The sequence below is a fragment of the Babylonia areolata genome, chromosome 23 (assembly GCF_041734735.1).
Source record: "Babylonia areolata isolate BAREFJ2019XMU chromosome 23, ASM4173473v1, whole genome shotgun sequence".
Taxonomy (NCBI): domain Eukaryota; kingdom Metazoa; phylum Mollusca; class Gastropoda; order Neogastropoda; family Buccinidae; genus Babylonia; species Babylonia areolata.
Window position 1 is genome coordinate 50,477,939 of NC_134898.1, and position 25,594 is coordinate 50,503,532.

Genomic DNA, 25,594 nt, shown 5'->3' on the forward strand with positions numbered 1-25,594 from the left:
CATGTAAGGACCTTGTAAGATCAGTATCAGTATCAGTAGCTCAAGGAGGTGTCACTGCGTTCGGACAAATCCATATACGCTACACCACATCTGCCAAGCAGACGCCTGACCAGCAGCGTAACCCAACGTGCTTAGTCAGGCCTAGAGAAAAAACAAAACAAAAAAACAAATCAAATAAAATAAATAAATAAATAAATAATAAAAAAATAAAATAAAATAAATAAAATAAAATAAAATAACAAAACCAAACAACAACAACAAAAAAACCCTTGTAAGAACTAACAAGGACCATTTCCTCATTTTTTTTCTAGGGCCTTCACCCAACAAAGACAAGTGGAGCAATATCTCGCACACTGCACATCATGCATATCTTATACTTTTCTCTTGAACCTTTCATCAGCCAGTCCCTATATTCTTCCTCTTTATTAAGCCAACGATCCTAAACTGCACACCTCCTTGGCATTTCTAATGGCTTGAGCTGACTTGAACCAGCATCTGTTATGACAGCCACAGATACCATTCTTTCTCAGACAAACATAAACACATGTGAGCACACACACACACACACAGAAACATGCATGTACGCACACATACACACATGCCCACACACACACTGTCACACACACACAGAGTCTCACACACACACACACACTGTCACACACACACACAGAGTCTCACACACACACACACACACACAGTCTCTCACACACACACACACACACACATTGTCACACACACACACACACATACACTGTCACACACACACACACACAGTCTCTCACACACACACACACACACACACACACACACTGTCACACATACACACATGCCCACACACACACACACACACACTGTCACACACACACACACATACACACACACACACACTGTCACACACACACACACACACAGCAAGAAAGCAATGAGCGGTGGAAAACAACGCACCACAGCAGCCACGATGCTCAGTCCCATGCTGCCCATCAGTTTCTTGAAGGACACAACAATCACCTCCGGCTGACCGCTCTGAGGACTGGGCTGAAACATCCACAGCCATCGTCAGTCACCGCTCAACAGGCGTCATCTTCATGGAGTGCTGGCTTAGTGCAGGGATCGCGTTAACACATCTTTTTCGCGTATTTGACGCATTTTGATTTTTGCTGACGCATTTTCACAGCGCTCACGCATAACACTTACACAAAACAACTTTTACTCCAAGCTGTATCAATGCAACTTTAGGACTGACTTGGCAGCTAGGTTTGCGATACTGAATCAGACGGCACAAGACAAAGTGTCTGTGCATGCGGAGCACTGCGAAATGCGTACATGACTCTTAACAGCTACAGCCAATTAACAGAGTACGCGCGCACACAACACTGCTTAGCTGACGGGTTTTGGAACAGAGTGGCGTCATTACAGGGCGTGACCCTGTAGTGGGAAAGTTAAGCCTTGTTTGACTGCTGAACGTTACTCGGCTAGCCTAGGCGCTAGCGTTTTTTTGTTTTCCACTGTATCTCAGTCACGGAATCGACTCAATATGCAGTGCAAGTTGTCATAGTTTTTTTCGTTGAATTTCAGCGCCGACGTGAGCGGCGAAAATAGGTGAGCAAACCTTTGATTTAGTGTCATAGGTCTGACGCAATTCTGACTCTAACTTACGCGTTTTTTGGCCAACTTTGCGTAAGCTGCACGCGTTTTGAAAAGTCTAGCGCAATCCCTGCTTAGTGGTACCTCCGAAAACGGAGTACGGCTGCCTAAGTGGCGGGGTAAAAACGGTCATACACAAAAAAGCCCACTTGTGTACATACGAGTGAACGTGGGAGTTGCAGCCCATGAACGAACAAGGAGAAGAAGAAGCTGGGCCCAGTGGTAATGCGTCCACCTAGGGAAGCGAGAGATTCTGAGCATGCTGGTTCAAATCCCACAGTCGCCAGTATTTTCTCCCCCTCCACCAGACTTTATGTGGTGGTCTGGATGCTAGTCGTTCAGATGAGACGATAAACCGAGGTCCAGTGCACTCAGCACCAGTAAAAGAATCCATGGCAACAAAAGGGTTATCCCTGGCAAAATTCTGTAGAAAATTCCACTTCAATAGGAAAAGAAACAAAACTGCAGGCAGAACAAACCAAAACAACACAAATAAAAGGGTGATGCTCTCAGTGTCACAGCACACTCTCCCTGTGGAGAGCAGCCTGGATTTCACACCGAGAAATCTGTTGTGACAAAAGAGTAATACAATACAATTTGCCTTTTCCTGATTCGCCTATCACTACACTGGTGATGCTAATTCGCCTACTTCCACTTCAGCAGATAAACAGGAGCCATCCTCATTTGTCTATTCTCGAATCTCCTGTCACTAAATTAGTAGTCATGATTTGCATAATTCCGGTTCGTCCATGAAAAGACATCCGTAGTTCTTTTACAAAAACATAAATTAATTACTTAATTAATTAAAAAAATATACATATACATATATATTATACATCAAGCAAACTACAAAACCCATAACAACAACAAAAAAGCAAACTCCTGCATCCACCAGAGCTAACTGCTGCCCACCCAAGTAAAAAAACAAACAAACAAACAAAAAAAAAACAAAAAAACCACCAGCATACACAAACCAGCACATCTAGAACCAGCTGCTGCTCAGTCATGTTAACAAAGTAAATAAATAAACAAATAAACATCAGCAAACACAGACGAGCGCATCCATAGCAGACTGCTGCCCATTCATGTTAACAAAATACATAAATAAATTAATAAATAAACAAAACAAAAAACACCAGCATGCACAAACTGGTGCATCCAGAGCTAAATGATGCCCATCCATATTAACAAAACAAATAAACAAACAAACAAATAATAATTAATTAATTAACGAAACACCAGCCTACACAAACAGCCACGTCCAGAACTGACTGCTGCCCACCCATGTTAACAAAATAAACTGACAGACTCATAGATAAACAATTAAACAAATAAACCAAATAAATAAATAAAACAGCAAACATCAACAGACGCATCCAGAGCTCACTGCTGCCCAGCCATGTTCACAACCAAAAAAAACAACAAAAAACACAAGCAGAAAACAAAACAAAAACCAGCAAACAAAACTAGCGCATTAAGAGGTGACTGATGCCCATCCATGTTAACGAAATAAACAAACAAATAAATAAATAATTTTTTTTAAACCACTGAACACAAACCGGTGCGTCCAGAGCCGACTGCTGCCCGTTCATGTTAACAAAATAATTGAACAAATGAAGAAACAAATAAATTAATTAAAAATTTTTTTTAAAAACCATCAAACACAAACCGGAGCATCCAATGCCGACTGCTGCCCATCCATGTAGACAGTCCAACTCCCACTGGCCGAGGCGTTGGCCGTCATGTGGCACAGGCCGGCAGAGGTCAGAGGTGACACGAACTCCGGCAGGCCATCGGGGATTCCCCGCAGCGTGTCACACGAATAGCCATCCTCCGGCAGCAGGAAGGGAAGGTGAAGGTCGGGGTCTTCCTCCAGACGTACCTTGAAGGACAGGTGAGAGGACAGGTGTGAGGACAGGTGGGATGTGGAAGGGGGTGGGGTGGTGAGGAATGTGGTGAGGGAGGTAGGGTGAGTGTGGTACGGTGGTGTTGAATGTAGTCATGGGAGGTGTGGTGCTATGTTGGGTGTGGTGTTGGATGGTGAGGTAGGGTAGCATTTGGTGCAGTGTTGGGTGGTGAGGTAGGGTGGAATGTGATGTGATGAGGTGCTGTTTTGGGTGGTGTGGTGTGGTGTTGGGTGGTGTGGTGCAGCATTGGGTGGTAAGGGGTAGGGTAGAGGGAGGTTGTGTGGTGCGGTGTTGGGTGGTGTGGAGTAGGGTGGTGTGGTGTGATGTGGTGTGGGGTATGGGGTGGTATGTGGTACAATAGGTGTGTGGTGTGGTGTGATGTACTGTGCTGTGTGGTGTGGTGTGGTGTGATGTACTGTGCTGTGTGGTGTACTGTGTTGTGTGGTGTGGTGTGGTGTGATGTACTGTGCTGTGTGGTGTGGTGTGATGTACTGTGCTGTGTGGTGTGGTGTGGTGTGATGTACTGTGCTGTGCTGTGTGGTGTGATGTACTGTGCTGTGTGGTGTGGTGTGATGTGATGTGGTGTGATGTACTGTACTGTGTGGTGTGGTGTACTGTGTGGTGTGGTGTGATGTACTGTGCTGTGTGATGTACTGTGCTGTGTGGTGTGATGTACTGTGTGGTGTGATGTACTGTGCTGTGCTGTGTGATGTACTGTGCTGTGTGGTGTGATGTACTGTGCTGTGCTGTGTGGTGTGATGTGCTGTGTGGTGTGATGTACTGTGCTGTGTGGTGTGATGTACTGTGCTGTGTGGTGTGATGTACTGTGCTGTGTGGTGTACTGTGCTGTGTGGTGTACTGTGCTGTGTGGTGTGATGTACTGTGCTGTGTGGTGTGATGTACTGTGCTGTGCTGTGTGGTGTGATGTACTGTGCTGTGTGATGTGGTGTGATGTACTGTGCTGTGTGGTGTGATGTACTGTGCTGTGTGGTGTGATGTACTGTGTGGTGTGATGTACTGTGCTGTGTGGTGTGATGTACTGTGCTGTGTGGTGTGATGTGGTGTGATGTACTGTGCTGTGTGGTGTGATGTACTGTGCTGTGCTGTGTGATGTGGTGTGATGTACTGTGCTGTGCTATGTACTGTGCTGTGCTGTGTGGTGTGATGTACAGTGCTGTGTGGTGTGATGTGGAGTGATGTACTGTGCTGTGCTTTGTGGTGTACTGTGCTGTGCTGTGTGGTGTACTGTACTGTGCTGTGTGGTGTACTGTACTGTACTGTGCTGTGTGGTGTGGTGTACTGTATTGTGCGGTGTGGTGTACGGTGTGGTGTGGTGTACTGTACTGTGCGGTGCGGTGTGATGTACTGTGCTGTGCTGTGTGGTGTGATGTACTGTGCTGTGTGGTGTGATGTACTGTGCTGTGTGGTGTGGTGTACTGTACTGTGCTGTGTGGTGTGATGTACTGTGCTGTGTGGTGTGGTGTACTGTACTGTGCTGTGCTGTGCGGTGTGGTGTGATGTACTGTGTTGTGTGGTGTGGTGTGATGTACTGTGCTGTGCTGTGTGGTGTACTGTACTGTGCTGTGTGGTGTGATGTACTGTACTGTACTGTGCTGTGTTGTGGTGTACTGTACTGTGCTGTGTGGTGTGATGTACTGTGCTGTGGTGTGGTGTGGTGTACTGTACTGTGCTGTGTGGTGTGGTGTACTGTGCTGTGTGGTGTACTGTACTGTGCTGTGTGGTGTACTGTACTGTGCTGTGTGGTGTGGTGTGATGTACTGTGCTGTGCGGTGTGGTGTACTGTGCTGTGTGGTGTGGTGTACTGTGCGGTGTGGTGTACTGTGCTGTGTGGTGTGGTGTACTGTGCTGTGTGGTGTACTGTGCTGTGTGGTGTGGTGTACTGTGCTGTGTGGTGTACTGTGCTGTATGGTGTGGTGTACTGTGCTGTGCTGTGTGGTGTACTGTGCTGTGCGGTGTGGTGTACTGTGCTGTGTGGTGTACTGTACTGTGCTGTGTGGTGTACTGTACTGTGCTGTGTGGTGTACTGTACTGTGCTGTGTGGTGTGGTGTACTGTACTGTGCTGTGTGATGTGGTGTGATGTACTGTGCTGTGTGGTGTGATGTACTGTGCTGTGTGGTGTACTGTACTGTGCTGTGTGATGTGGTGTGGTGTGATGTACTGTGTGGTGTGATGTGATGTACTGTGCTGTGTGGTGTGATGTACTGTGCTGTGTGGTGTACTGTGCTGTGTGGTGTACTGTGCTGTGTGGTGTGGTGTACTGTGCTGTGTGATGTGATGTACTGTGCTGTGTGATGTGATGTACTGTGCTGTGTGGTGTACTGTGCTGTGTGGTGTGATGTGGTGTACTGTGCTGTGTGGTGTACTGTACTGTACTGTGCTGTGTGGTGTGATGTGGTGTGATGTACTGTGCTGTGTGGTGTACTGTGCTGTGTGGTGTGGTGTGCTGTGCTGTGGTGTACTGTGCTGTGTGGTGTACTGTACTGTGCTGTGCTGTGTGGTGTGATGTGGTGTGGTGTGATGTACTGTGCTGTGCTGTGTGGTGTGGTGTACTGTGCTGTGCGGTGTGGTGTACTGTGCTGTGTGGTGTACTGTGCTGTGTGGTGTACTGTACTGTGTGGTGTGGTGTGATGTGGTGTGATGTACTGTGCTGTGTGGTGTGGTGTGATGTACTGTGCTGTGTGGTGTGATGTACTGTGCTGTGTGGTGTGATGTGGTGTGATGTACTGTGCTGTGTGGTGTGATGTACTGTGCTGTGTGGTGTGATGTACTGTGTTGTGTGGTGTGGTGTGATGTGGTGTGATGTACTGTGGTGTGCGGTGTGATGTGGTGTGATGTACTGTGCTGTGTGATGTGGTGTACTGTGCTGTGCGGTGTGGTGTACTGTGCTGTGTGGTGTGGTGTACTGTACTGTGCTGTGTGGTGTGGTGTGGTGTGATGTACTGTGCTGTGCTGTGTGGTGTACTGTGCTGTGTGGTGTGGTGTACTGTGCTGTGTGGTGTACTGTGCTGTGCTGTGTGGTGTGCTGTGCTGTGTGGTGTGGTGTGGTGTACTGTGCTGTGTGGTGTGGTGTGGTGTACTGTGCTGTGTGGTGTGGTGTGGTGTACTGTGCTGTGTTGTGTGGAGTGATGTACTGTGCTGTGTGGTGTGATGTACTGTGCTGTGTTGTGTGGTGTGATGTACTGTGCTGTGTGGGAGAATGTGGACAGATATAATGTAGTGTGGTGCACTGTGGTTTGCTGTCTTTAACTAAAAAAAAAAAAAACTTAAAAAAAACCAACAAAAAACCAAACCATTTCTTTCCTGTCCCCCATTAACCCATACACACCAACAAAACGCTTTCATGTTCAGCACCAAGACACTTGAAAGAAACACCACCACAACACCAAAAAACAAAACAACAACAACACACACAGTGGCACACACAAACACACACACACACCTCTCCCCCTTCAGAGCGCGTCAGCTCATCAGTCATGTCCTCGGCGATGGCGACGACTCGCTCCACAAAGGCAGGGCACACTGGGGGCTCATTGGCGTCGGGGATGTATCGGGTCAGCAGCGCACGCACCTGCAGCCAATTTTTTTTTTTTTTTTTCATTTTATGACAGGTGCAACAGCCGAGTGGTTAAAGCCTTGGAGTTTCAATCTGAGGGTCCTGGGTTCGTATCTTGGTAACGGCGCCTGGTGGGTAAAGGGTGAGAGATTTTTTTCTGATCTCCCAGGTCAACAACATATGTGCAGACCTGCAAGTGCCTGAAACCCCTTCATGTTTATATGCAAGCAGTAGACCAAACATACACATTAAAGATCCTGTAATCCATGTCAGCGTTTGACGGGTTATGGAAACAAGAACATACCCAGCATGCACACCCCGAAAACGGAGTATGGCTGTCTACATGGCGGGGTTAAAACAGTCATACACGTAAAAGCCCACTGGTGCACATACCAGTGAACATGGGAGTTGCAGCCCACAAAGAAGAAGAATGATTTCATTTTACCTTGTGGACATTTCCACCGACAATGTTTACATGTGACATGATGTGATGTGGTGTGACATGATGTGATGTGATGTGACATGATGTGGTGTGACATTATGTGGTGTGATGTGGTATGACATGATGTGATGTGGTGTGACATGATGTGATGTGGTGTGACATGGTGTGACGTGGTGTGATGTGGTGTGACATGGTGTGATGTGGTGTGACATGATGTGATGTGGTGTGACATGATGTGATGTGGTGTGACATGATGTGATGTGACATGATGTGACATGATGTGATGTGGTGTGACATGATGTGATGTGGTGTGACATGATGTGATGTGACATGATGTGGTGTGACATGATGTGATGTGACATGATGTGATGTGGTGTGATGTGGCGTGACATGATGTGACATGATGTGGTGTGACATGATGTGATGTGGCGTGACACAAGGTGGAGCGGTGGCCTCGTGGTAATGTGCCACACTGGGAAGTGAGTCAGTGTCCAAGGGCTTGAGTCCCTAGAAATTCAGTGTCCAAGGGCTTGAGTCCCTAGAAATTCAGTGTCCAAGGGCTTGAGTCCCAGGATTTCTACTCCCCCTCCCCTTCCACTAGACCTTCAGTGGTGGTTTGGGTGCTAGTATTTCAGATGAGACGATAAACTAAGGTCTCATGTACAGCATTCACTCAACCAAAGTAAAAAATTTTTTTAAATTGTTTTCAAATAAAGCAACAGCAACAAAAACAAGTTGGTTGTCCCTGGCAAAATTCTAAAAAAAAAAAAAAAAAAAAAAAAATCCTCTCTGAGAGTAAAACAAGTATGCTTGCAGACATAAAGACAGATATATGGGTTGCACGCCACTGTAGCAACACACTCTCTCTGGGAGAGCAGCTTGAATTTATTGTGAAAAGAAAAAGTAATACAATATAAAACAACACTGATCCAAACATTAGAGGAATAAACAAAACAAGCAAACACAATAAACAAATAATTCAATATCTAAATAATGAGACACACAAAATATTGTGTCATCAAATGAAAATATCATATGAAAAAAAAATGAGCATGTCTTTGATGTTTGTAAAAAATCTATTTTGGTGTATGCTCCTGAATAAGAATCAAGTAAGAATTACATCTTCATGCCATAATAAATCGATGTGTGTGTGTGTGTGTATGTGTGTGTGTGTGTGTGTGTATCTGTGTGTGTGTGTGTGTGTGTGTGTGTGTGTGTGTGTGTGTGTGTGTGTGTGTGTGTGTATGTGTATCTCTGTGTGTCTGTGTGTGTGTGTGTGTGTGTGTGTGTGGTGTGTGTGTGTGTGTGTGTGTGTGTGTGTGTGTGTGTGTGTGTGTGTGTGTGTGTGTGTGTGTGTGACCACACTGCAGGTGTCCGTGTCTCTACATCCAGGAATGACTGGATACATACTATTTATCATGACAATATACACCCCGGGCAAGTAGTTCGCAAACCCTAAATGGGTCCCCCTACAGATGCATCTCTTCGTCAACCCTGACATCAGTCATCATCACTGAACTACAGAAAACGAAATGTCCCAAATTCTGGTGCACCAAACTAAACAAACAAACAAAAAAACACAAAAAAAACAACCAATAATAATGATAATATTAACAATAATAACACTACTACTACTACTACTACTACTACTAAAAAACCTCCACACCTGCAGGGAGTTGAGCTTGAAGCAGGTGGAGCTGATGGAGTTGATGTCATCGTTGGTCACCTTGGGCGCCTGCAGAAGGTGTGCCGCCTGGAGAAAATGAGAAAGAAAAAAGATGAAAGAAAAAAAGGAGTAAGTTTCAAGGTATCAGTGTCAAGGTGTTTGTGTCAGCTGCCGGAGTTTAGTGTCAACGTGTTTGTGTCAGATGCAGGAGGTTGGAATCAAAGTTTTTGAGTCAGCTGCTGGAGTTCAGTGTCAGTTTGTGTTTGCTACAGGAGTTTAGTGTCAAAGTGTTTGTGTTTGCTACAGGAGTTAAGTGTCAAGGTGTTTGTGTTGGCTGCAGGAGGTTAGTGTCAAAGTGTTTGTGTCAGCTGCAGGAGTTAAGTGTCAAGGTGTTTGTGTTGGCTGCAGGAGTTTAGTGTCAAAGTGTTTGTGTCAGATGCAGGAGTTTAGTGTCAAAGTGTTTGTGTCAGCTGCAGGAGTTTAGTGTCAAAGTGTTTGTGTCAGCTGCAGGAGTTTAGTGTCAAAGTGTTTGTGTCAGCTGCAGGAGTTAAGTGTCAAAATGTATTAGCTGCAGGAGTTTAGTGTCAAAGTGTTTTGTGTTAGCTGCAGGAGTTTAGTGTCAAAGTGTTTGTGTCAGATGCAGGAGTTTAGTGTCAAAGTGTTTGTGTCAGTTTCTGGAGTTTAGTGTCAAGGTGTTTGTGTCAGCTGCAGGAGTTTAGTGTCAAAGTGTTTGTGTCAGCTGCAGGAGTTTAGTGTCAAAGTGTTTTGTGTTAGCTGCAGGAGCTTAGTGTCAAAGTGTTTGTGTCAGCTGCAGGAGGTTGGTGTCAAAGTGTTAGTGTCAGTTTCAGGGTGTTAAAAGTCAAGGTGTCAGTGTCAAGGCATCAGTTCCAGGGAAATGTCGGGTGTTAGTGTCCCCACCCTCCCCCATCACCCCTTTTACCCACGCCCCCCTCATCCATCCATCCATCCATCTATCATCATCATCATCACCTCCACCACCATCCTCATCACCACCACATTGTTGCCTGGACGATGGGACAGCTGGCATCATTGTCATCATTATCATCCACAACCACCACCACCATCACCAAACACAACCACCAACCACGACGTGGCCCTCACCTGGATGATGCGACACAGGTGGCAGTCAGCGGCCAGCTCCAGCCCCTGCCTCTCTGCCCAGGCCTCCACCCGGCCCAGTCGGCGCTTGAGGCGCAGGCCCCACAGGCGTGAGCAGAGCTGCAGCTGGGGCTCCATCAGCAGGATGTTGAAGAGCCACATGTTGATGAAGTGGAACAGCTGCGAGAACAGCTGGATGGTCAGCGCCGCGTTGACCCGGCACCGCCGCAGCAGGGTCATGGCCGCCGACAGCGTGTTGAGCACGTCCGCCAGCATGGGCTGCCCCTGGCTGTACGGGTCTGTGCAGGGAGAAGGGAGGGTGGGGCGGGTGAGATAAAATATAATAATGGGGGATGACTGACACACCACACACTGACACACCCCACACACACTAACACACCAGACACTGACACACCACATACTGACACACACAACACACACACTGACACACCACACACACACTGACACACCACACACACACACACACAACACACACTGACACACCACACACTGACACACCACACACACACTGACACACCACACACACACTGACACACCACACACACACTGACACACCACACACTGACACACCACACACACAGCTTGCAGTGGGTTCTCATCCTTGAAGGCCCTGAAGGGATCCAGGAAGGCGGGCAGTGTATGCCCGGCATCAGACACAAAACCAAAACAACAACAAAAACAAATCCAAAAATAAACGACCCGCCTCCACACACACATACGAACACACACCTGAAGCGGCTCTCTCCTCAAGGCCTCGGAGGAGTTGAGGAAGGCGGGCAGTGTATGCCTGGTATCAGACACAAAACCAAAACAACAACAAAAAAACAAATCGACTCCACACACACATACGAACACACATGCCAACCCCTGTCAAAAAATTGTAGGAACAATCAGGAAATTTGGTCAGAACATTTTGAGTTTGTTAGGAACACTCTGACTCCGAACCACATCAGCAAACATACATTTTATCTACAAGACATAAAAACACTTGGGCCTACCTGCAACATGGTGTGACTCAAACTGCTACAATTAAGCTGATTGGTCCACTCAATGCTGCTTCAATGTAAACACGCACACGATTAGCTGAGCATCATCACGTGAGACCAAGGTTAGTAATGACTGCCCTGGCCTTGTGATCGATAAGTCTAGAGCATCTAAGTAATGTTACAACAGGAAAGCTTGTGACCATGCTATGTAGTTGAAAACAAACTCATTGGAACAATTTTGACGTTGGCGCAACAACAGAACAAACTGCTACCAAGAGTAACAAAATACGGAGAAATCGTAACAACTGGCATCTCTGCACCACACACACACAAACACACACAACACACTCACACACACACACACACAACACACTAACACACAAACACACACAACACACTAACACACACACACACAAACACACACAACACACAAACACACACAACACACGAACACACACAACACACAAACACACACAACACACAAACACGCACAACACACAAACACACACAACACACGAACACACACAACACACAAACACACTAACACACACAACTCACAAACACACACAAACACACCCTGAGGCGGGTTCTCATCCTCTAAGGCCTGGGATGGGTCAAGCAAGGTGGGGCAGTGTACTCCCAGCATAACACACAAAACCAAAACAACAACAAAAAGAACCAACCTGACCTCACACACACACACTGACACACCACACACACACTGACACACCACACACACACACTGACACACCACACCACACACACACACTGACACACCACACCACACACACACACTGACACACCACACACACACTGACACACCACACCACACACACACACTGACACACCACACCACACACTGACACACCACACCACACACACACACTGACACACCACACCACACACTGACACACCACACACACACACTGACACACCACACCACACACACACACTGACACACCACACCACACACACACACTGACACACCACACCACACACACACACTGACACACCACACCACACACTGACACACAACACCACACATGCCTTGCAGCAGGTTCTCGTCCTCGAAGGCCTTGGAGGGGGCGAGGAAGGCAGGCAGTGTACGCCTCGCACCAGACACAAAACCACAACAACAACCTGACTCCACACACACACACACACACACACACCACAAACCACACACACATACACACACACACACACCATCACCACCACCACCAGCATTCCCACACACCAACACACACACAACACACACCTTGAGGTGGGTTCTCATCCTCGAAGGCCTCAGAAGGGTCGAGAAAGGCAGGCATGACTCGCTGCAGGTCTCCCTGGAAGCAGCGCACCAGGTGGTGGAAGGCCATCTGCACGGCCTCCGCCAGCAGCTCCTGGGCCGGGGCAGCGAAGGGCCGCACCCCCACGTCCTGCTTCACCAGGTGCAGCACCTCCGACGTGTTGGCCATCCAGAACGCCAGAGAGGTCGGGTCGTTGTGCTGCTCCTGTGTGGCATTAAGGGGGTCAAGGTCATGAAGGTTAAATGGTGTCAGGTCAGTGTGAAAGCGGGGACCAAAACATCCTAATAATTATTCCAAGTTTGAATACTCTCTGACGGGTGCAACAGCCGAGTGGCTAAAGCATTGGACTTTCAATCTGAGGGTCCCGGGTTTGAATCTCGGTGACGACGCCTGGTGGGTAAAGGGTGGAGTTTTTTCCGATCTCCCAGGTCAACATATGTGCAGACCTGCTTGTGCCTAAACCCCCTTAATGTGTATATGCAAGCAGAAGACCAAATATGCAGGTTAAAGATCCTGCAATCCATGTCAGTGTTCAGTGCGTTATGGAAACAAGAACATATCCAGCATGCACCCCCACCCCACCCCCCACCTCCACCTGAAAGTGGAGTATGGCTGCCTACAAGGAGGGGTAAAAACGGTCATACACGTAAAAGCCCACTCATGTACATACAAGTGAACGTGGGAGTTGCAGCCCACGAATCCAACAGCAGAAGACGACGACAAAGAAGAAGCAGACTACTTTCTGCACACTGCAGTTCCCATGGCCACACAGGTGTGAATGGGGGTACCTGACGTAAGCTGGGGAAGGTAAAAACGGTGCAAGACAACGACCGGGCCATACCTACCTATGCCAAGCCTTTCAGTCTCAGTTTCAGATTCTCAACATGGCGTCAACTGCATTCAGACAAATCGATATTCACTACACCACATCTGCTGGGAAGCCGCCTGATCACCCCATGTCAAGCCCCCAGACACAAAGGATTTTGAGGCCAATGCCCCCAGGGTCTGTAAACAGCTATGGGACCTTTAACTCAGTACGGCCAGTCCTCTCTTCTCCTCTACACAGACCCCTCGGATGTCCAGTGGGTGTCTGAATGACCCAACCTTTAGCTTCTGTCGTCAGAATTGTGGTATCTTTGTCAACATTCACCTCTTCAGTATAAGAGCCTTCCGCTTGCAATATTTTGATGGTGGTAATTGGGGTGAAACGCTGTTAACGTCGTCTCTTTCGCCGTTCGTTTGGAGAGAGTTAACTCGTTCAGCACTGCACCCGAGCAATGCTCTGGCATCAAAGTTTTGTTTCAATAACACAGTTTCCGTGTTCCTACACACACATAAACTCCAAGCAAAGGGAGCTGACTCCTACAGCATTTCTGGCTGCATCCACACGCTAATTTGGAGAGAAGAAAACAGTTAATTTCAGACTATTTCCTGCACTTTTCCCCAATCAGAATGGGCAGGGAAGCCTGCTGAGGCAGTAGGCTCCCTAGGGTTGAGTGTGTTAACCCTGAACCTGAACAATCCATACGCCTTCGTCAATGACTTTATACTGTCGTTTTAAGCGTTTCTGGTTTTTCAATATTTTGTCACTTCCTGTCAATTGTGGACATCTTACTTACCTGGTTAACTAATTTACCCCTTCAGTGCTAGGGGAAAAACAGTAGAAGCAGAGGTGTTTCAAGTCATAAAACAACATCCAAAACAATGGGCCTAAAACTGAGAAAACGGCCTGGAGCTATATACCACTCTAGATAAACTGTGAACTTTCAACCTTCCAGAGTTATTTCCTTCTTTCTGATGACGTTAACAGTGACTTCACTGGGCACTATATATGATACGTTCTGTGGCACTCAAAAGATTTTAAAGGCCAAGACTAAGTTACGTGATATGTTCCATGGCAACTCAAGGGTTTTTTTTAAAGGCTGAGACTAACTTATGTGATATGTTCCATGGCAACTCAAGGGTTGTTTTTTTTTTAAAGGCTGAGACTGACTTATGTGATATGTTCCATGGCAACTCAAGGGGTTTTCAAGGCTGAGACTAACTTATGTGATATGTTCCATGGCAACTCAAGGGTTTTTCAAGGCTGAGACTAACTTATGTGATATGTTCCATGGCAACTCAAGGGTTTTTTTTAAAGGCTGAGACAAAGTTACGTGATATGTTCCATGGCAACTCAAGGGGTTTTCAAGGCTGAGACAAAGTTACGTGATACGTTCCATGGCAACTCAAGGGGTTTTTAAAATGCTGAGACTAAGTTACGTGATATGTTCCATGGCAACTCACAGGGTTTTTAAAATGCTGAAACAAAGTTACGTGATATGTTCCATGGCAACTCAAGGGGTTTTTTTAAGGCTGAGACAAAGTTACGTGATATGTTCCATGAGATGTTAAAGTTCTGGAAAACACGACGATGGCGCCTACCTGAATGGTGCGCTGGATCAGCTTGGACATCTTGGCGACAAAGTCGGACACCAGCTGTGCGTGCTGGGGGCGGGGCATGGAGGGGGTGTGGGCGGGCAGCACCAGCAGACGACGCACGGCCAGGTACAGCACGTAGGTGGGGGCCAGCTTGAACTGCACACTGCGGCTGTTGGCTTCCTGAACCACCGCCTTCAGCAGTCGGTCCTCCGCTGTGTGGTGTGGGGGGTTGGGGGGGGGAGGTGGGGGTGTAGGGGTGGGGGGGGGGGAAGGGGGGAACACACAATGATGATAACAATTTCTATAATGAATAAGAGCGATAATAATAATGATAATAATAATAATACAACTGACCTCCTGGCACCACTGCTTTCAGTGATCCGTCCTCCGCAGTGTGTGGGGGTGGGTGGGGGGGAGGGGCGTGTTAAGAACACGCAACGATAATGATGAATAATAATTAAATTAAAAAAATAATGATAATAACGGTAATGATTATAATAACAATGATAATAACAACAATAGTAATAATAATGATACTGGCCTCCTGCACCACTGCCTTCAGCAAACAGTCCTCTGCTGGGGGGGGGGGGGTGGGGGGGCAGAGAACACACAATAATAGTAATAACAATACGAAGGACAAGAAAGATAATAACAATAATAATAACAACAATAATTATCATCATAATGGCCTCCTGCACCACTGCCTTCACAAACGGTACTCTGCTCTTCAGAGGGGTGTAGAGCAGGGTGGAAGAACACACTATGATAATTGTGCGGGGAGGGAGATGTGGGGGGGGGGGGAGCGTGTAGAGTAGGGGGGTGTAGAGTGGGGCGAAGACACAATATAATAAAATCAGTCCAGTTCAGTTACTCAAGATGGCGTCACTGCTTTCAGACAAATCCAAATCCATATACACTACACCACATCTGTTAAGCAGGAGCCTGAACAGCAGCTTAACCCAACACGAATAGTCACGTCTTAACCCTTTCACCACCAAGCTCGCATTTATGCACAGGCATGGTAGAGGACCCATGTCACTGAAAGGTGACCACTCAGTGGTCTGTTATCCATGAACCTACTGCTCTTAGTGTTCGGTGGAAGGATAGGCCATATTTTCTATACATCGCAGAGGGAATCCCCAGCTATTCTTAGCCACTGTCTTTTCTGAGTTAATACCACAAAGGAATTTTGTACTCTAAATCGACTGGCGGTGAAAGGGTTAAAGGTAAAAAAAAAAAAAAAAGAAAAAAAAGAAAAAAAGAAAAAAAAAGCAGAAACAAATAAATGGATGTATCATGAAATTAGTGAATAGATAATAAAACAAATAATAAATGAAATACAAAAAAACGTAAGTAGATAGATATGAAACAAAAGTGAATAATGAATAATAAAAATAAAAAATAATAATAATAATAGTAACCATAATAATAATAATAACAGCAAGAAGAAGAAAAGAGGAGGAGGAGGAGGAGGAGGACTTTCCAGCCTGAAATCCCAAATCAAAAACAACAGGTATGGTGGCTGAATGGTTAGAGCACTGGATACTGGCTTGAACTGCCGGAGTTTGATCCCTGGCCCACCTGGTTGGCATAAAGGGTGGAGATTTTTCCTACCCCCCATGTCGACACATCTGCAGACCTGCTGGTGCCTCAACCCCCTTTGTGTGTATACGCATGCAGAGATCAAATATGCACGCTTAAGATCCTGTAGTCCATGTCAGCGTTTGGTGGGTAATGGAAATAAAAACATGCCCAGCATGCACATCCCCGAAAATAGAGTATGGCTGCCTACATGGCAAGGTGGTATACAAATGGTCATACACATAAAAAGTTACGTGTGTGTGTGTGTGTGTGTGTGTGTGTGTGTGACTGAAACCTGACTGAACGAGGCAGGAAACGAATGATGAGCACCCAAATGCAGCTCTCAGTCAGGTCTACCCTAACCCAGGCAGGAAGCCTTTTGTGCAAATGACCCTGTGTCCATAAAGTTCTTGGAGCTTGGTTTCTGACAGAGGACAGTCACTATATATATATATATATATATAAAAGTATCCACAGCGTATCATATCAAGGTTTAGGTTAGGACCACAACTATTTACACTCCCCCTGACTTATTTAGGAAAGTTGGCAGAATGGATAAGATGCCCAGTTGTTGTGAGGGCGTGGGTTTGAATCCCAGTCTTGCCTTTCTCCTGAGTTTGACTGGAAACCGAGGTCCCGTGTGTAGCATGCACTTGGCGCACTGAAAAAGAACCCAAGGCAACAAGATTGTTGTCCTCTGGCAAAATTCTGTAGAAGAAATCCACTCTAATAGGTACTCAAATATATATGCATGCACGCACTCTGGGCCTGACTTAGCATGTTGAGTTATGCTGCAGGTCAGGCATCTGCTTAGCAGATGTGGTGTAGCGTGTATGGATTTGTCTGAACGAGTGACGCTTCCTTGAGAAAGTGAAACTGAAACCCCTGACTTCCCTCTCTCTCTGTACCTTCCAGTCTGAAGTCCAGTGCAGCAGGCAGCTGGTCAGCCTTGTGGGGAGGAGTCCTGCCTGCCGTGTGTGCGCCAGGCGTCACTCTGAAACAGTCACCACTTCTGCTAATAATCACACTTGGTGTGTGCGTGCGTGCGTGCGTGCGTGCGTGCGTGCGTGCGTGTGTGCGTGCGTGACTGACTGACACTGGAAACCAATGATGAGCGCCTAAACGCAGAGCTCTCTGTCAGCTTTAACCAGGGCCCGTATGCACGTCGATCCGGATAGAGGGCTATCCGCGAATAGCGCCTATTCGGGTGGATAGGCCGCAGATTTTGGTATGTACGTCAGAACGCATAAGCTATCCGACTGGGCTAAACGCGGATAAAGTTATCGGTGCCTCGGGGGTCAGATAGCGAGCCTAAACGCGGATAAATATGGCGGCATTGATGTTTTTCAGTGAATAGACGTTAAACTGAAGATTAACACACACACACACACACAATAACAGGTTAAATGGAACAATGATGGTTGATCGATGCAGGCGGGGCAGTTGGAATAGAAGGACATCGCCATGAATTATCACTGATTAACGAATCAAAGAACAAAGGCAACCCACAACTCACCTCCGATGAGGGTTGGTTACACTCGGATTCAAACTGCTGAATAACAGCGCACGTTCCACCTGCATCTCTTCCAGAAATACTAGAATTTCATCAGCACAGAAATTTGGCTTCCTAGTGCGCTTTGAATTCTCCATGGCAAGTAATACAAACAATAAAAACTGGGACTGACGAAAACCGACGAAGCACGTACCAGCGGTAGTTCCACGAGGGAGGGTATGTCTAAACCGAAAGCAATGCCTGCTGCACCGCGGTTTTCCAAAGAATCTATAAATAGCGCGCCGTGTCCTGCCCCGTAAACGCGGAGAGCTATTCAATCACGAATAGGGCGACGTACATACCAAAACCGGAGAGGAGCTAATCGCGTTTAAGCTCCGAATAGCTAACCGCGTTTAAGCCCTAAACGCGCATAAGCTAATCGGGTTTGACGTGCATACGGGCCCAGGTAGGCAGCTTGTTGTGCAAATGACTTTATGTTTGTAAAGAGTTTTGGTTTCCATGTGTGTGTGTGTCTGTGTGTGTCTGTGTGTGTGTGTGTGGAGTGAATTCACACAGTAAGTCATTCACACACCTAGTCATGTGTGCACACACATATACATTCTCACAGCGATACAGACATAGCAACCCCCCTCACCCCCACACTCACACACAGAGCAACGGATACAAAGCAACACACAAACACACAACAACAACAACAACAACACACACACACACACACACACACACACACAATAGAACATTGATGTTTTTGTTTTTTTGACTTTTTGCATTCATTATCAGTTGTTTTGCTTGTTAGTTTAATGACTTCTCTTTTACAAAGTACTTTAAGTAATTTCCTGTAATTGTATTCAGATATTTTTTCCAAATTTCACCCTCATTTCACCCTCATTTGCCCAGTTTCCCCCAACTCTCCATTCATTCACACACCCCACCCCTTCTAACCGATAATATTCAAATGTATTCATAAATACTTTAACAAAATGTCTTCAATCACCGATATGTGTGACGGGACATTAAACAAAATTCCTTCTCCACACACACTCACACACAACCCCTCACCCCCACCCACAACAAACACACACACACACACACACACACACTGACCTGCCTGATGTGCCGGGCGGCTTGGTGACGGTCTCTATATGACCATCCACATCGAAACTTGTCTCCTGGTGCAGCACGTTGCGTGAAGAGGAGGGAGGGGGGGCACCCTTCGTCCCCTGGGGCTGCTTGGACACCTGTAACAGTTTGGTTGGTTGGTTTTTTTAAGTGGGGGGCTGGGGGTTGGGGTGTGTGTGGGGTGGGCCCGATTTTTGTAAAATAATTCTGAATACAATACCAAATGATAACTCATATTTTGTATCAGTTGCATGACATATATACAGCATTTTCACGTGAACCCCCCCTCCCCGACTCCCCTCCCCGACAGGATCTCCTGAATTAAACATCTTTAGTCCAGTCTAGTCTTGTTTTGTTGGTTTTTTTGTTGTTTTATTTTACAATTATTTAATCTTTATTGTTGCCCTTTTTTGTTTTTTGTTTGTTGATCAATTTCTTTTTAAATTAACTCCTTGACAGCTGAGCCTTGGTGAAGAGAAATCAGTGTGACATGAAGTTACAGTGCGGTCACTACGTTTTGTGCATACCTGACTCATTGAACCCGACGCCTGAGCATTGCTCGGACGTCAAATTTCATCTCATTAACTCACTCTGGACGAATAGTTTTCTCCCTTGCTTTCCTCTACAGATGACCCATTTGTTAAGGTTAGGAAAAAAATCACAAAAACATAAAAAAATCACAATAAACAAAATACAAAACATAAAGTAACTGAATGAAACACAGTGTACTTGACCCACTGACCCCTCTCCTCACGTCATGTGTACACCCACCCCTCTCCCTCTCTTCACAGCCCTCAGAAGCTGAGTCTCTATCAGTACCTCCTGGATGGTAGCTTTCTTCACTGCAGATACTTTATTCAAAGTTTTCAACATCCTCATCAATGTCGAAACCTTCAGACTGAAGCATTTCAATCACTTCAGCAGCAGTAAAAGCCGCTGTCGTGATCTATTTTGCTCCAAAAATTTCTACTTGTATCACCTGCAACACCATTTTCAATACGTATGCAGATTAGCTTGTCATGTGGGGTGCCGAGGTCAACGGCTTGCCAGCGAGTGTGGTGTTAAGTAATTTCATGAAGAAACTTTCTATTCGACCCTTGACACATTCGCAATGCCCAGTGTAGCTGCGACTGTTATGCTACCCCATGAGGAAAATGTGAAAAAATTCTTAATTATCAAAACCACTATAGTGTTCTGTCTTACGTCAGGAATGCTATATAGCATTCCATCATTCGGAGTGAGTTAAACCAGTTTTCAAGTTCATGCATATGCATATCAGCTTCAAAGAAATGGAGCAAACTTCTATAGCATTTCCCGATGTTTCCACATGTACCTTGTTTTTTCCACATTAACACGGCATGTAAGTCTACCAAGGATGTAAACTCCCCAGGGTTGAATCATGGGTTTAGCAGTAGTGTCATTGCATTTTGTCGAGCAAAAGTAAAGTGAAATTCCAAGGGGAAGAATTTAAGTAAGAATGGTGACTGACACCCTGAGCTGTGTCTGCTTCAAAACCCACCTGTTCAAACAGGACTCTGGGTGGGATGAAGAACATTCTCTCCATTACATTGTCTCCATTCTTCCTCCTCCTCCCCACCCCGCTTTGCCCTCTACTGGTCATCCTGTAGTGTGTGTGTGTCTGTGGGTAGATGTTTGTGTGTGTGTGTATCAATATATGCGTCGTTTCATGTACGGTGTTTAGAGCCCATTCCATGAGGAGTTTGCGCCATGTAAATACTATCTATCATTATTATTATAATTGTCATTATTAACAGAATTTCAAACACCAGCACCCCCCCCACACCAACCAACCCCTTCAAAGCGTGGGTTGAGGGAGTCATTGACAGAATATCAATCACCAACACCCCACCTCCTCAAAGCGTGGGTCGAAGAAGTCATAGTCGGACACGACAGAATATCAAACACCAACACCCCCACCCACCCACCCACCTCCTCAAAGCGTGGGTCCAGGAAGTCATAGTCGGACACGACAGAATATCAAACACCAGCACCCCCACCCACCCACCCACCTCCTCAAAGCGTGGGTCGAAGAAGTCATAGTCGGACACGACAGAATATCAAACACCAACACCCACCCACCCACCAACCTCTTCAAAGCGTGGGCTGAGGGAGTCATTGACAGAATATCAAACACCAACACCCCCACCCACCCACCCACCTCCTCAAAGCGTGGGTCCAGAAAGTCATAGTCGGACACGACAGAATATCAAACACCAACACACCCACCCACACACCCACCTCTTCAAAGCGCGGGTCCAGGAAGCGGAAGAAGTGGTGACGGCCAAACTGCAGCGTCATGCCGTGTCTCAGCATGGTGGTCTCCGTCACGCGACGGTTCTCCACAAAGATCTCTGCGTCACGCACCGTGGGCGTCACCGTGACGATGCCCTCTGTGTGGGCCAGGATGCAGTGCTGGGGCCGGATGTCAGGGGCAGACAACTGCACAATAATGATACCATTAAGTTTCTTAATAATACCAATAACATCCTTAATAATACCATAATATTCTTAATAATACCAATAATATCCTTAGTAATACTGATAACTTTCTTAGTAACACCAATAATGTTCCTAATAATCCAATAATGTTCTTAATAATACCAATAATGTTCTTAATAATACCAATACCATTCTTAATAATGCCAATAATATTCTTAATAATACTAATAACATTCTTAGTAATGTTCTTAATACCAATGATATTCTTGATAACAGTAATACCAATGATAGTCTTAATAATAATCATAAGAAGAAGAACAAGAACAAAGAAGAACAACAGTACATTTACATCCAGTGCTTTTAAACCTCTCAAAATGTTTTTAATAAGTCAGACACAATGCACGTAAGGAAAAACACACACACACATGCTCTCTCTGTATCTCTAATGTTGTAAAATATGGTGTTCTCACTGAAAGCCCACAACCCCTTCAAATGCTGCTTTGGCCTTATTGAATAAAATTCTTATTCTGATTCTCTAATGCACACACATCCACACACGAAAACTCTCACTTACACACAAACACGCTGGGAAGAAATAGGCAGGGATCTATAGAATACAGGTACAGCATGGAGCACTTTAATCATGCAGTCTTTCTTGACAAAGAATGTTTCTAGATTTGTTTTAACCCACTCCAGACGATGGAACACTTTTGCGTTCCTGACGTAAGGTAACGTTCAAACAGAATGCTATAGCAGTTTTGAAATTAAAATTTTTTCCATGTTTTCCTCATGGGGTAGCATAACAATCGGTGCTACACCTGGCATTGCGAATGTGTTTCATGGGTCGAATGGAAAGTTTCTTCATGAGATTCTGTAACACACTCCACAGCGAGCCAGCAAGTTCAGGACCCCACACGACAAGCTAATCTGCATACGAATCGAAAATGGCGTCACAGGTGATACAAGTGGAAATTTTTGGAGCAAACTAGATCTTGACAACAGATTTTTCTGCTGCTGAAGTGACTGAAATGTTTCAGACTGAAGGTTTTGACATCGATGAGGATGATGAAGACGTTGAATAAAGTATCTGCAGTGAAGAAAGCTGCCAGCAAAATGGTACTGATAGTGACTCAGCTTCTGACAGCAGTGAAGAGGGAGGGGGGTGGGCGTTAACACGATGTGAGAGGGGTCAGTGGGTCAAGTACAGTGTTTCTTCCAGTTACTTTATGTTTTGTATTTTTTGTGATTTTTTCCCTAACCGTAACAAATGGGTCGTCTGTAGGAAAAAGCAAGGGAGAAAACTATTCGTCCAGAGTTAGTTAATGCATGTGAGTTAGGGACTGTGAGAGATTGAAAAAGGCAGTGCATTCCAGGTTCCTACAGCTGAAGAGCTTAAATATATCACATTCTACTTCTGTTTATTTCAGTGACTTTCCAAACTCTGGATAATGGTCTGTTTTTCCAAGAACTTATCCAGCCAAGACTGTGTGTGGGCCCAGCTCCTACCTGAAGAAACTGGTTGGTGGGGGTGACAGGCTCCTCACGCCCCACTTCCGTGATGTTGAGCGGCAAGAGATGCCTCTGAGCATGACTGTCTGCAAAGACACAACAAGAACTACGTCAATGTCCATTCAGGGGCAAAAATCCAGGTTCCAAACTGATGCTTTCAATGACCCTTTTAAGTTAACCAGCCTTCAGCTTTTATGATGGTCATCAGAATGGTGGTGACTGCAATCAATAGTTTTAGATGAACCTTATTTCATTTGTGTAACATCCATATTCTTTTTCTTCTTTTCATTTTGCATACACACACACACACACACACACACACACACACACACACACACATATATATATATATATATATATATAGATAGAGAGAGAGAGAGAGAGAGAGAGAGAGAGACAAGTGGGAGGGAGGGAGGGAGGTAGGTAGATAGACAGATAGATAGACAGATAAACATAAAACAAAACTGGAAATCAGAAACTTAATCAAAAGAAAATCTCTTTTTTTTAGAAACTTAATCAAAATCTTTTTTTTTCTTTTTTTTTTTTTAAAGGTCCAGGAAGGCCATGACTATAGTGTTCCAAGTTACCAGTTACCACCATATCCAAACACTGCAAGTGTTGAACCCTTTCTTGAGTGTCCTTTGGTTTGAAACCTATGGAACTTTACTGAACAGAAAACAAAACTGGAAAAAAAAATATGTTAAAATTCTCAGTTACAGACCTTCTGTTTGAACGAATCTCGCATCAGAAAGAAAATGAAAGGTTTAGCAACTTTAATCATTCTGGCTGGGTAAATGTATACATTTCATTCTGGCTGGGAAAATAAGCATAAGTATTTTAAACAAAATTCATGTTTTTCCTTAAGAGTCTATTTTGCAGAGGTAACTTAATTAATCTGACAGCAATTTAACACTTGATCTGACACTCCACCAAGGACGTAATTTGGAAATGACATTGACTGGTGTTGATGTACCTAAAACTGATACTACATAAAAAAAAAGTCACAACAATTTAATAATGACATGGATTAATCTTAAACTGATCGGAATAAATGGAATTAAAAATTTTGTAACAGGAAAAAAAAAAGTACTGAAATGTGATAAAACAAAATACCAAAAAAATATGAAAAACAAAATTATGCAGACTTTTACTTGTCAAAAAAAACAAAACCAAACAACTTTGGAAGACAGAATTATACACTTTTACTTGTCAAAAAAAAACCCAAACAACTTTTAAAAACAAAATTATGCAAACTTTTACTTGTCAAAAAACAAAACAAAAAACAAACTTTGGTAAATAAAATCATGCAGATTTTTACTTGCCAACAAAAAAAAACAACAAAAAAAAACCTTTGGAAAACAAAATTATGGAGACTTTTCCTTGTCAAAAAAAAAAAAAAAAAGGTGGGGTGTGTGGGCGGTGGTTCAAAAGTTTGTGTGGCGTACCTCTGGCGTTGAGGTCGATGAGGTAGGGCAGTCGGTCAGCCTGGGTGGCTGGCTGGTCGTGTGCTTTGCGCAGGTCGTCATGGGACACCGCCCTCTGCCGCTTGTTGCGACGCTTAAAGTCCGCTGATCGATGTCGCAGCTGGAAGATGACAGTGCCTGTGGAAAACAAGGAGATGTGATGTGCTGATCACGTAAACAAAACTATTCCCGTTTTGGGGGGCCTGGGGGTGGGGGGGGTGGGGGGGGGGGGGTCGAACCAGCTTGCTCAAATTCTCTCTCGCTTCCAAGGTGGACGCGTTATCTCTTGGCCATCACTCCAATGTGAGGCCTTAAAGCCCTTTCTATCAAGAACAGATTAAAGATGTTGTTGATAATTTTGTACTGCAGTAAGACATTTGAATTTCAGTTCAGTTTACAGTTAATTTTGTTTATAGGTTTTCGCTCCTTTGTACATGGATCTTTTTTCGTTTTCTTTTTTTTCGACTAAAATCACAGTTTAAGTATCTCAAGGAGGTGTCACTGCCTTCGGATAAATCCACATGCTACACCACATCTGCTAGACAGATGCCTGACCAGCAGCATAGCCCAACGTGCTTAGGCCTTGAGTGCATGCATATATATGTGTGTACCCATCAGAGTGGATTTCTTCTACAGAATTCTGCCAGAGGACAAAACTCTCGTTGCCATGGGTTCTTTTTCAGTGCGGCGCTGAGTGCGTGCAGCATATGGGACCTCAATTTATTGTCTCATCCAAATGACTAGATACTCAGGTCACTGGGAGAAGGGTGAGAGTGGAATTTGAACCCAAACCCTCATAATACATGGACAGACATTCACTTTTTCACCGCAAGTTTCTGCGTGAAAAGACACTACCCAGTGCCAAATATTTAG

The 25,594-nt window shown here is 45.3% G+C and overlaps 1 protein-coding gene across 1 annotated transcript in view; it reads right to left on the reverse strand.

Annotated features, from left to right (window-relative positions):
• LOC143297709 (afadin-like) overlaps positions 1 to 25,594 on the reverse strand; it is an 87,279-nt gene that overhangs the window by 15,787 nt on the left and 45,898 nt on the right. Inside the window, exons 7-18 of the mRNA XM_076610131.1 lie at positions 24,704 to 24,859; positions 23,256 to 23,344; positions 21,549 to 21,749; positions 19,275 to 19,408; positions 17,566 to 17,651; positions 15,080 to 15,288; positions 12,619 to 12,859; positions 10,357 to 10,652; positions 9,235 to 9,321; positions 7,013 to 7,141; positions 3,314 to 3,526; positions 946 to 1,035 (exon numbers count right to left, since the gene is read on the reverse strand). Coding sequence (XP_076466246.1) covers positions 946 to 1,035; positions 3,314 to 3,526; positions 7,013 to 7,141; positions 9,235 to 9,321; positions 10,357 to 10,652; positions 12,619 to 12,859; positions 15,080 to 15,288; positions 17,566 to 17,651; positions 19,275 to 19,408; positions 21,549 to 21,749; positions 23,256 to 23,344; positions 24,704 to 24,859 — 1,931 coding nt within the window. The remainder of the gene's footprint in view (positions 1 to 945; positions 1,036 to 3,313; positions 3,527 to 7,012; positions 7,142 to 9,234; positions 9,322 to 10,356; positions 10,653 to 12,618; positions 12,860 to 15,079; positions 15,289 to 17,565; positions 17,652 to 19,274; positions 19,409 to 21,548; positions 21,750 to 23,255; positions 23,345 to 24,703; positions 24,860 to 25,594) is intronic.